This window comes from Quercus lobata, chromosome 5 (assembly GCF_001633185.2).
Source record: "Quercus lobata isolate SW786 chromosome 5, ValleyOak3.0 Primary Assembly, whole genome shotgun sequence".
NCBI lineage: Eukaryota > Viridiplantae > Streptophyta > Magnoliopsida > Fagales > Fagaceae > Quercus > Quercus lobata.
Genome location: NC_044908.1, coordinates 31,413,657 through 31,426,612, shown reverse-complemented (window position 1 = coordinate 31,426,612; position 12,956 = coordinate 31,413,657). Strand labels below are relative to the sequence as shown.

Here is a 12,956-nt window from a genome sequence, read left to right as displayed (position 1 = left end):
TTAATGAGAAATAAAATTAGTTCAGAGCTAGTGCGATAAATAAACAGAGAGGTATTGGACTTAAAATTTGCGAAGCCAAGATCAAGGAGACGAGAACTCAAGCGAGGATACCATTCTTGTGGAGCTTGCTTCAAACCGTAAAGTTCCTTATTTAAATGGTAGACATGATTAGGGAAAGAGGGGATGTACAAAACTAGGTGGTTCAGTAGACATTTTCATCAATGAAGCCATGTAAAAAGGCATTCGTAACATCAAGGTGATGGATATCCAAGTTGCGAGAGACAACAAGAGAAAGGTTAGTGCGAATGGTAACCAGCTTGAAATGACCACAGGGCTGAAAGTCTCACCATAGTCAAATGTTGTGTTGTTGATGCAACAAGGAAGGCTTTGTAACGCTCAACAGAACGATCAACGCTTCTTTTAATTCGAAAAATTCATTTGAAAGCACCAAGATTCATGTGAGGCTTGGGATAAACGAGAGACCAAGTTCCATTAAGCATAAAAGCAGTGTTCCTCATTCATAGCATAGCACTATTTAGGCTGTTTAGAAGCACTTGAGAAAGAGGTAGGTTCTGAGAAGGAAGAATCCATAGTAGAAACTAGTGCTTGTTGGAAGTATAGTTCGGAAAATTGTCCAAACTGATTAACAAAGTTGCAAAGCAATATCGATAATATATCAATAAACAAGATATTCTCAAATTAACTTATAAGCAAAATAGACAAATACAAAAGCGTATAAAATTAAGGATTAAGTAAAACTTATCGCCGAAGTATGGAATTAAATCTGTTGTCCTTAAGGCCTCGTTTGGGAGGAGGGAATGAAATAGAATTGAAATGAATGAAAAGAATAATTTTAGAATATTCTTCTCATCCCTTGTTTGAGAGTTTTAATGGAGGGAAGGGAAAGCTTATTCTTTTGTTTGGGAGTTTAAGTGGGAGGAAATGGAATGAGTAGAAGAAAACACTCATTCCTCTTTATTCCCTTAAAATCTCAAATTTTCATTCTCCCAAAAATTGAAGGAAAGCTCATTCTTTTGTTTGGGAGTTTAAGTGGGAGGGAATGGAATGAGTAGAAGAAAACACTCATTCCTCTTTATTCTCTTAAAATCTCAAAATTTCATTCTCCCAAAAATTGGGAGGAATGGAAAGGAATGAAATTAGATTTAATGATTTTTTTATTAAAACTCCCAAAATATCCCTATATATTCAACCATTTATTTTAAAATAGGAGTCTAATAGTAATATTCTTATAAAATGATTCCATTACATTCCCTCCATATTGCTCCCAAACAAAATTACTTACATTCCATTCAATTTCATTCATTTCCATTCCTTTTTTTTAAAACATCCAATCAAGGTTACTTAATTTCATTCCATTCCATTCTTTTCCATTCCTTTCTCTTACTTAAATACATTCTATTTCATTCCATTCCATTCCCTTATGAACTCTCAAACGAAGCCTAAGAAGCGATTTCGCCTCCATTGGAATGAATCCGTCGGTGCAAATGGTTCAGGCGATCATTCTCCAGGATACAACGGCAACTCTGTTAATATGCACTCAAAAATAGAGTTTCGAACTCGTCACAAATACCCAAGAGAAAATTTTTAGCAAAAAACAAAGTAGCTAGAGCATCAAAAGTAATATATGTTTTATTGTTTTTTTTAACTAATATCATATATGCATAATTTTGATAGTCTTAGAGCTCTTAAAAAAAAAAAAAATGAAGTAGCTAAAAATGATTAGAGTGAAAAGGAAAAGGAAAAAACAAAGGAATTTCATTTCCCATTGATGTCACAAGCCGCAATGTATTTTCTGCAAAACATGGGAAGGTGCGGCTGACTATTTTATAAGGAAATATGAGAAGATTGAGGGTTTTGTTTGTTGCCAAAAACTCCCACACCAGCCAAGGAAAATTCTAGAGCATGGGCTTGGGCTTGGGCTTTACAACAAAATGTCATGGGCTTAAATTTTAAAACATACCCAACAGTGCTTTGGGCATAGATCCAAAGGATACTTCACAAGACCAGGAAAAAGCTTCTTTGGTTGAAATATTGTCACTAGCTCTTGTCTGTATAGGATGCCATGAGGGCTGTTGCGCTGAGCAAGAGTCTGGCATGAATCTGTGGGAGTAGGGGATGGGGAACTCATGGAGTTAGGCAGCTCAATTTGAGGATTATAAGATGGGGAATTGGAGATAACAGGTTGACGTGGCTGAGATAATTTTGTAACAGTATTGGGGGAAGACAAACGAGTGAGAGAACCTACAGATCTGAAGAGTGGTGAATGTTGTGAGAGGTTGAGAGAATAGCAAAAGGAAAAGATTTTTCATCAAACACAACATTGCATGAAATATAGACACGATTGGTGGAGAGATCAAGACACTTGTAACCCTTGTGATGAAGACTATAGCCAAGAAAAACACATTGTTTTGATTGAAAGTCAAGCTTATGAGAACTGTACGGGCGAAGATGAGCCCAACAAGCATACCCAAAAGTTTTGAGAAAATTGTAATCTGGTATTTGATGATAGAGTAACTCAAGAGGAGATTTGTGATTGGTAATACGAGAAAGGAGCTAATTTATAAGATAAGAGGCAGATGCAAGAAAGTTGACATCTGTATTAACTATATGTCGATCGCTCAACAGAACCATTTTATCGATGTGTATGGGGACAGGAAATACGATGAAAGATACAAATTGATTGGAAATAAGTGCCCGTTTGTTTCCACGTTTTAAACCCAAAAAGTGCTTTTTGAAAAAAGCCGAACCAAAATATGCGTTTGGTGAAGCCCAAAACGTAACTTTTTGATAAAAGTTGCGTTTTGGGCATAGACCAAAAATAAGGAGAAACGCGGAAATTTTTATGGACCCTCAGGGGTCCATAAATGAAAACGCGCAATGCGCGTTTTCAGTAGGTTACCGTTGCAAAAATAAAATTACGGAAATACCCATCAAATAGCACAAACCCACGGCCACAATCCAAAAACACATACCAAAAATACACATAGAAAGACAGAAAGAAAGAAGAAGAAGAGGAAGAAGAAGATGAAGACGAAGATTAAAATCATTACCCAAAACACAAACCACAATCCAAAAATACAGAAATCAAATAGCACAAACCCACGACCAAACAACCATAAACACATAGAAAGACAGAAAGAAAGAAGATGAAGACAAAGAAAGACCCAACCTACAGTGTTCAGTTCAGGTCCGCGAGCAATTTGCTTCACATAAGTCAAGAAGCGGAAGTGGAGATCTTTTGGAAATCAAGTGGAAAAAAAAAAAAAAAAAAAAGAGAGAGAAGAAATTGAGAGAGCCGGAGAGCTTTGGAATTGAGAGAGCCTTCTGGAAACAAAGGAAAAGGAAAAAGGAAAGAATGAAAGAATGAGAGAGCCTTCTGGAAGGTGGAGGTGTAGGAAAAAGGAGAGGGTGTGGACAAAAGAGTGTACACGTGTGTGGTGGGATAAAATACAAGAGAAAAAAAAAAAAGGAAAAGGTAAAGTATGGAGGAAAAAAAAAAAGGAAAAGTATTAGAAATCACCATTTCAAAATATTACCACAATATTTTCACAATAAATTTTAAGTAATTAGCTAATATTGATGAGTAAAAATATAATTTTAGTAATGGGTTCAAATTAGAACTAGTAATAACTTTTCATATAAGATTTTGTTATGATTCTTGTGAAAGTATTGCAAAAAATATTGTGAATGTAACACTTTTTGTTGAAAAATATAATTGTTGAAAATGAATAGAAAAAGAAAAATAAATATTAAAAAAGAATAAATTTGATTACAAAATAAAAATTAAAAAAGTGGATAGGCAAAAGATAAATGTCATTATTGATTGTCCAAACAGCACAAAAATTTGTCTAACCTGTTGGAGATGCTCTTATATATACATTGTCCTTTTTGGTAATTTATCCCTTAAATTGTCACTTTTATAAGTGCTAGCCAAACACTCAGCTTTTTCAAAAAGCACTTTTTAACCGTTTTTACCAAACACTCAACTTTTTGAAAATGCACTTTTTCAATTATGCACTTTTTGAAAACTCCACTTTTTCATTATGCACTTTTACAAAAAGCTGAACCAAACTCACCCTAAATTATGCAATTTACGATATTCATCACCCCAATCTGATTGAATATATTTTATTTTTATTTCAAAATAACGTTCAACTTGGGTTGAAATTGTAGAAAAAAATTATACATATCACTGGAAGGAAATAGGTTACAACCAAATGAATTTAGAAAAGTCATCAATAAAAGAAAATAATAACAATTTCTATTAACTAAAATTTCAGGAGCAGGGCCCATACATCTGTAAAAATAAGATCCAAAGGAAATTTAAATTTAGAAGGAGATAAACGAAATGAAAATTGATCATGACTTTAATTTGCCATGTTTGCAGAGATTTATTGGAATTAACATCTAAATGATGCTGAGAAATCACTAGATGAATTGTTACAATGATACTTTAATATATTTTCCTTTCAAATTATTTTGGAAAATATTTTTATGGGTTTATTTACGATTTTTTAGTTTACAATAATGTTGTTCAAAAAATTTTATTAGTCCTTCTGTTTTACATTTTTTTCATTACATGCCTTTTCTTCTCCAATTTAGTTAGGGTTTTCTATATATATAATATTTTTTTTCTTTTCAATTATAAGATTTTGTCAATTAAAATATTGACATTTTACACCTATGCACCCACTGACAGTTCTACTAATAAGTTTGTGCAAAGAAAGGGTAAATGAGTTGTAGTATTTTAATAAAATATAAAAAATTAAAAATAAATTTACTATTACCTTTCAAAATTTGTTCAATTTAAGTTATTTTATATATATATATATATATATTCTTTTAGTTGTTCGTTTCTTTTAACTTATTAGAAAATGATTTAATTCTGTTCCTTTATGTATATTCATATTTTTCTGTTTATGTTAATGTTCGAGTGTGTAAATGTATGTATGTGTTTTTTTTTTTTTTTTTTTTTTTTTTTTTTTTTTTTTTTTTTTTTTGTGGGGGGGGCGGGGTGTGAGGCTCTGCCTTTGTCTCCGACCTTTATTTCAAATTGGAAGTAAAAAGACCACTCACATGACCATCATACTAAGAATGAAGGGCAACCTTTGAAGCCATATATATTTCATTTATATAATCAATAAAGTCATTGGTGACGTAAAGAAATCTGCATGAATAACACTTACATATGAAAATAAAAGGAGATAATCTAATTCTAATAATAATAATATTATTATTGAAAGAAAAGAAGAGCTAGAGAAATTTAGGCTTCAAATAATGTTGTGGATTCCTAGAAGTTGGAACATTTTCATCATTATTAGCATTGCTGGGTTGATAATTGGATTCAATTTAGGAGAATATTTTTTGTACTTCGGCTTTGTCATTATTGAAGTTTTCACTGGATTATCTTTTAATTTGTTTATGTTGTTCATCACTTAAATCTATTTTCCTTTCAAATTATTTTAGAAATTTTTTGATGATTTATTTATTATTTATTTATTTTTTATTGTCTACAATAATGTCATCCGAATTTTTGCTTTACCTTTCTCTAATTAGGTGTCTTTCATTCTCCAATTTAGTTAAGGTTTTTCATATATTTATTATTCACAATTATAGAATTCTGTCAACTAATGCACTGACCTTTCACACCAAAACACCACTAACAATTCTACTAATAAGTTAATGCAAAAAAAAAAAGAAAAAAAAAAAAGAAAAGAAGAAGAAGTAAAGTTATTAAATTTGTTAAATTTAAGTTATTAACATATATATATTTATTTATTTAGTTTTTTTTTATATATATAATTTATTAGTTATTAATGATTTATGTGTGTTCGTTAATGTATATACATATGTTAATATTTAATCTAATGTTTGAAACAACTTACATGACCATTATCTTAAGAATGCAAGGCAATCTTTGGAGCTACCATTAAAACCATGTAAAGTTTAATTTAAGACACAAATTTTTTTTTTTTCAAAATCTGGGTGCAAACAAAATTCGATATCTACAAATTTTAATCCATAATGCATATTAAATACATTAAAAAAATATAAAAAAATAATATAAGTCAATAATAAAAATCTTTAACTATACTTTGTATAAATTGGCTCAAATATTACTAGAAGTAATGTTCAACTTATACCCCCAAAATGTAAACTCTTACAAGTAACATCAAACAATAAGTGTATCAACTTGCATTTAATTATTTGTAAAAATACAATATATCTAAAAAACATGTTTCTAAACATAAACATAATCGTATAAATAAACTTGTTAACAATAAATTTGTCAAACAAGCACAATTTTTTTTAATGTTCATTCCATATACATATTTTTTTGCACTATGCTATACACATAAAAGAGAAAATGTAAAGATCTTTTAATTTTTTTTTTTCAAAACCAATACCAATGCAATTGAATCTTTTTTTACTTTCTTAATCAACCAAGATGATATAAATAATGCAATTAGAGGTTAATACCAAGAAGATTCTTACTTGTTGAGGCAACTATGTTAGCGTATTTGGTAATGATTTCATTACATAAAATTCAGCAAGTAGTAAAATTTAAACTTTCAATATTCATAGAGATTTAAAATTTTTAATATAACTAAAAAAAACCTATATTTTTGTACTAAAATTAGCATACTATAAAAGTGCGGGAGGAAAGAGTATAAGTTAAATGTGAAACGTTTCAATTGAGAGAAAAATTTATTAAGCCATTGTATGCAAGGTTTAAAATTAATAAGTTTATACTTTTTATGTACATGAATAAAAAAATGAAAATCGGTGACTCATGTGTATAATACTCTGTTTGAAAATAGAATAATTGATATAATTCAATTTTAAAATTAGATTTGGACTCATAATTGCTCTACAATATCGCATGTTATTTAACTGATAGATCAAATAGTTTGTTAATACAAACAAAGTCAAGGCAAACCTCTAAAATTATTTTAATATTGGACCTTGGACATATAATAGTTCCAAATTGAATCTCTTTAGAAAGAAGATCAAGCACAATCGTTTGTGCGGTTTATGTTTATTATGTTTATGTTTAAAACAAAATTTTGTTAAATATATTCAAATTTTGAAAAATAATTAAATGCAAATTGATACTTTTATTGTTTAATGTTACTTGTAGGAGTTTAAATAATGTGGAGCATCAATTGAACATTATTTGTTGTAATATTTGCATCAATTTCTAAAAAGTGTAGTTAATAATTTTAAGAAATCAATTTTTTTTTTCCAAATAAAGTCACGTATTTAGTATGCATTAGGGATTTAGAGGTTTAGATTTTTTTTTTTTGGAAATTTGAGTCTTAAATTAATAATTTAAATGGTTTGAATAGGTAACTTTTTGTGTTGGCACTTTTCAAGTGCCAAATGGCACACATTTGGGCCTCGGCCCGAGGGCATTGGGATTAGGTTAAAACACATCCTTTTTGATTTTTTAGCAATAAGGACACGACCCAGTCCGTATTCTAATTGTCTAAACTATTTTTTTGAGCCTTCCAACCTCTATAAATAGAGACTGGATCTCGAAATTCAGCACACTTTTTCATGCTCTCAGATGTCCCCTTTTTTTGACTCCCTTTTCTAGTATTTTTTCTCTTACGTTAAAGAGGTTCTGGAGGTTTTAGTCTTAAGAATTTCTTTTTTGTAAGTAAGGATTTTTAGGTTTCAAAGATAATTGCATAAATTTCTTTGAACCCTAAAATATTCTTTCAAGAAAAAGAGTACATCCATGCAAGAGGTAGTTTTTCTTTACTTCTTCTTCTTCTATCTCTTTTAATTTGGTGAAGCATGAATAAATGTTTGTTTAGTTTTGATTTTTAAATGCTCATATCATGTGTTGTCGATATTTATTAAAAACTTTAAATTCATATCATGTGTTTTTATTTTGATCTTATATTAAAAAACTTGAAATTCATTTTAATTTGACTGTTTATGAGAAAAAATGAACTTAAAATCAAGCAAAACAAATAATGTTCAACTTATAGAAATTGACTCAAATATTGCAACAAATATTTTTCTAAACATAAACATATTCATATACATAAACATACTATTAACATAACCTTGTAACACATGCATGCCATTTAAAAAAAAATTATGTTCATTCCAATTTTTTTTTTTTTGGTGTCATGCTATACACATAAAAGAGAAAATATAAAGACCTTTTATGAAATTGACTCTTTTTTACGAAACCAATATCAATGCAATTGAGCCTTTTTTTTTTTTTTTACTTTGTTAATTGACCAAAATTATATAAATAATGAAATTAGAGGTTAGTACCCATAAGATTCTTACTTGTTGAAGCAACCATGTCGACCTATATGGTAATGATTAATAAAATTTAGTGAGCGGTAAAATTCAAACTCCCGACATCTAATAGTGGTTTAAAATTAAATATTAATAAAACTAAAAAACTCTCATTATTTTATTCTACAAATATCAGAGAGAGAGAGAGAGAGATCATAATAACTAAGGGAGTAAAAATGGTTTCAACGTGCAAATTATAAATTTTAGGGGGTGAGAATTCAATTTAATTATTATTTTTAATTAAATTGAGTCTTTTTTTTTTTCAAATAAAATGTTGTACTAAGTATGCATTAGGGATTAAGAGATTTAGATAATGAATTTTTTCTGCCCCTAAATTTCAATGGAATTTAAATCTTAAATTAAGTATTTGCATGGTTTGAATGGTCAATCTTTTTTTTTTTGGCTGATTTTGATAATTTTTTCATAGGATTTACCAAATTTGGATGAGTTTCAACTAAAACCCGACCATTTGATCGGATTAATTTTGATCCTATATTAAGAAGTTTGAAATTCCTTTTCACTTGACTACTAATGGGGGAAAATCACACTTAAAATAGAGTGAAATATCGTGAAAATAGGAAATTACATAAATAAAATTTATTCTTTTTTTGTTTTGGGGGAAAAATAACAACTTTGTTAATCAACCATGATGATATAAATAATGCAATTTGAGGTTAAAATCAATAAAAGTCTTACTTCTTGAAGCAACCATGTTGGCATATCTAGTAATGATTTCATATACATAAAATTGAGTTAGTAGTAAAATTCAAACTCTCAGCATGTAGTAGAGATTTAAAATTAAAGTTTGAGCTAACTAAACGGACTTTTTAATATAGGATTAAAATTAATCGGATTAAATGGTTGGGTTTTAGTTAAAAGCTCACCCAAATTTGGTAAATTCTATAAAAGGAATTATCAAAATCAACAACAAATTAAAAATAAGAAACTACTATTAATGCTTAATTTAAGACTATAATTTCCATCAAAATCTAGGTGCAAACAAAATTTGGTATCTATAGCTCTTAATTCCTAATGTATAATAAATACGCCACTATTTGAAAAAAAAAAAAACTCAATTTAATTTTAAAAAAACACATTAACTACACTTTTTAGAAATTGACACAAATATTACAATAAATAATATTCAACTTATACTCGCTTCCAAAAAAAAAAAAAAAACCTTACACTCAGACTAACTTTTAAGTGATGTTTTGGTTTGATTTTATGTTAGAACTCTCTCTCTCTCTCTCTCTCTATTTTGTTCGTTTCGAAAATAAAACATTAAAACTTATATTTGACAGACCTTACATTGATACCAACTGCAGAGAAGTAGGCCGTGTGAATGTGATCACATGAAGCAGCTGGGTCTGAATCCATATTCATAGTCTCCTACCCGCCGACTAAGCATTGGTACTCTTTTCTCTCGCCCAACATTGGTGAGAGTGAAATTCCCGTGAAACACATTAATGCCTTAAATTCTGTGTATTTATTTATACTCTTCCTATTCCCGTGAACCCATTATTAGTTCACTTCAATCCATGCACCAACCAAAGATTTTTCTCACTTATCTATCACCACCAACCTGACCCACCTCATTAACTTTACCTCACAGCTCGGCCCCTCCCCTATAAATTCAACGCCCATATCGCCTCATTCCCCTTACTTCCCACTCTCACAAAATGGCACTCTTTTTCTCACTTCAAAACTTTGTTGTACTACTAGTGCTAGTACTAATTTCCTTGTGTCTATTGCCACTTGCTAGGCCTTTTACAGTTATAATGTCTGATTCCTCTGGCCTAGTTGATGGGCCTCAAAGTGGATACTCCATTAACAAGAATGGGATCCGAACCGACCCCCATGAGCAAGAAGCGGTCTACGACATCATGAGGGCCACCGGCAACAACTGGGCCACTGACATCCCCGACGTGTGTCGTAGCCGATGGCACGGTATCGAGTGCATGCCTGACAAGGACAACATCTACCACATTGTCTCACTCTCCTTTGGGGCCTTATCCGACGACACCGCATTCCCACCTTGCGACCCGACCCGATCCTATATTTCACCATCCATCACTAAACTTCCACACCTTAGGACCTTACTTTTTTACCGTTGTTTAAGTTACATTCCCCAACCAATTCCAACGTTTTTAGGTAAATTAGGTTCCACGCTACAAACTTTAGTACTTAGAGAAAACGGGCATGTGGGTCCCATACCTAGTGAACTAGGCAATCTCACCCATTTAAGGGTTCTTGATCTTCACAAAAACAATCTCAATGGTTCAATCCCAGTCTCCCTAGGCCAAGTCACCGGTCTAAGGTCATTAGATTTGAGTGGAAACAGACTAACCGGTTCAATTCCTAGTTTAAACTTCTCGGTTCTGAACATTTTAGACCTTAGCCAAAATCTTTTAACTGGTTCAATTCCACCTAGTCTTGGAACCTGCCATTCCTTAATCAAAATTGATTTTAACCGTAATCGTCTAAATGGTCCAATCCCCAACTCAATTAGCGGCCTAACAAACCTTATGCTCCTGGATTTAAGCTATAATAGCCTCTCGGGCCCACTTCCTTCACCACTTAGAAGCTTAACCTCTCTCCAAGCATTGAATCTCAAAGGAAATTCAATGGGGTCCAACCCAATTCCTAGTCATTGTTTTGAGGGTTTGAAAGGTTTAATGGTTTTAGTTTTGTCAAACATGAACTTACATGGTCCAATTCCTGAATCGCTAGGCCGATTAACAAACCTTCGTGTCCTTTATCTTGACAACAATTTCTTAAACGGTTCAATTCCTTCGAACTTCCAAGACTTGAAGAATCTTAGCGAGTTAAGACTAAACGATAATCGACTAACTGGTCGAGTTCCTCTTGGGAGAGACATGGTCTGGAGGATGAGAAGTAAGTTGAGGCTTTACAACAATTCAGGACTTTGTTACAATGCCAATAGTGGTTTTGAAGAAGATTTGGATTCATGGTCTCATCCAGGCATTGGTTCATGTGATATGCCAAAGCCTGAGTCAGCAAGAATAGTAAGGCATCTTTCTACCTCTGGACCAACAACATTTAATGTTTCATCTGATGCAGTTTTTAAATTTTCAGTTTACGTTACGTTGCTTCAGCTAACTTCATTTGTTCTGTGTACTTTGACTTTAATGTAATACACAGATATGTAATAATGTTTTGTGTAACATACTAATAATATTAGTCTTTAGTTGTATCATGAATATGTTAGAAAGTAGTTACACTATTTCCACCTCTTCAAGACTTCATCTGACACTGTTTTAAGTATAAAAGAAATCACAGGGAAGATGAATGTGCCAGGGGCCCAGGAGAGTGGCCTAGCTTCTCCATTGTATAGGCCCTGCTTAGTATAACTTTTTACTTATCTCTTTAGCTAATATTTATGGATAAAATGAAAAGATAAAGAGTGTTTTTTTTTTTTTTTTGAAAAGTTTCAATTTATGGTGTCCATTTCAATAATAATTTTTTATCATCAGATCAAGACACTAATCAAATTTTGGTGTAAACGAAAATTGAACCTCACATCTAAATAAGAGTGTTTGTTAATTGTGAATTATCGAGACATATCATTTCACTAAAAAAAAATTATACATCTTTATTAAAAATTGGGATGGATAAGTAACAAGCATTCCATTGTATTGGCCCTGCTTATTGTAACTTTTTACTTATCATTGGTTTATTTTTTATTTTTTGCTGAAAAAAAAGGCTGGACAACTTTGGTTGCTACGAGAGTGTATGTGATCCAAGTCACTCAATGAGGAGGCCCAGATAAAGAATGGTTTATAGTTGGGTTTATTACAGTTCACACAAAATGGCCCATAATGGCCTCCAAACTGTTTGACGCATAAATTCAACCAAGCTTTACAAAGTTCAATTCAATATAGAATGAAAAGGAATAAGAAAAACGAGATTTGAAAGGCCTAATTTAACTCAAGTTGCTTGTTGGAATTTGAATTATGATTACTTTACTAGCATGTAAACACAGTTTGATACTCTGATTGACTTGAAAAGGCCTAAAACTTATTCTTTTTTTCAATGAATATGAAAGGGCCTTGTATTTATTTTACTTTTGCGTAAATAGACTAATGGAAGAAACAACAGTGTTGTTTCCCTTACAATTTAGATTTAAAGGTGTGTCAGTATCATCTCATTTTCATTAGTAACACCTTAACATCATCATCTAATAAAACCATTTGAAAAAATCATGAATTAGGATACATGTTTCCTTTTTTTGTTGCAGAATTGCAGTCAAAATATTCATTTTGTAAGTTGAGGTAATTTATAGTACTAATTTGACTAATACTTTTGAACATAAATTAGTGAAAAACAGGCCATTACAATGTTAATCACTATGTGAACGGTAATATTAATATGTTTGTCTATTATTTTTCTTCTAACACGTTGAATCTTGACTTTCTAAAACCATTTTTTTCAATCAAGTCGGACAGTATATTAAAAATAGAAAAAAAAAACCAAAAAGGAGTATAGATAAAAATAAAAATAATAAAATAAAAAAATAAAAAAGGTATAAACTTATAGTAATCCAGGAAGGGTATTGAAGAGTATATAGTGTGTGCCCTTGGAACTATCAAACA

At 31.0% G+C, this 12,956-nt stretch overlaps 1 protein-coding gene across 1 annotated transcript; it reads left to right on the top strand.

Moving 5' to 3' along the window:
- The first annotated feature begins 10,008 nt into the window (after positions 1–10,008).
- LOC115991514 (protein TOO MANY MOUTHS-like) lies at positions 10,009–11,560 on the top strand. The gene has a single exon (XM_031115260.1). It carries the CDS (start codon positions 10,023–10,025, stop codon positions 11,496–11,498), a length of 1,476 nt encoding a protein of 491 aa, XP_030971120.1. The 5' UTR covers positions 10,009–10,022; the 3' UTR covers positions 11,499–11,560.
- The last annotated feature ends 1,396 nt before the right edge of the window (positions 11,561–12,956 follow it).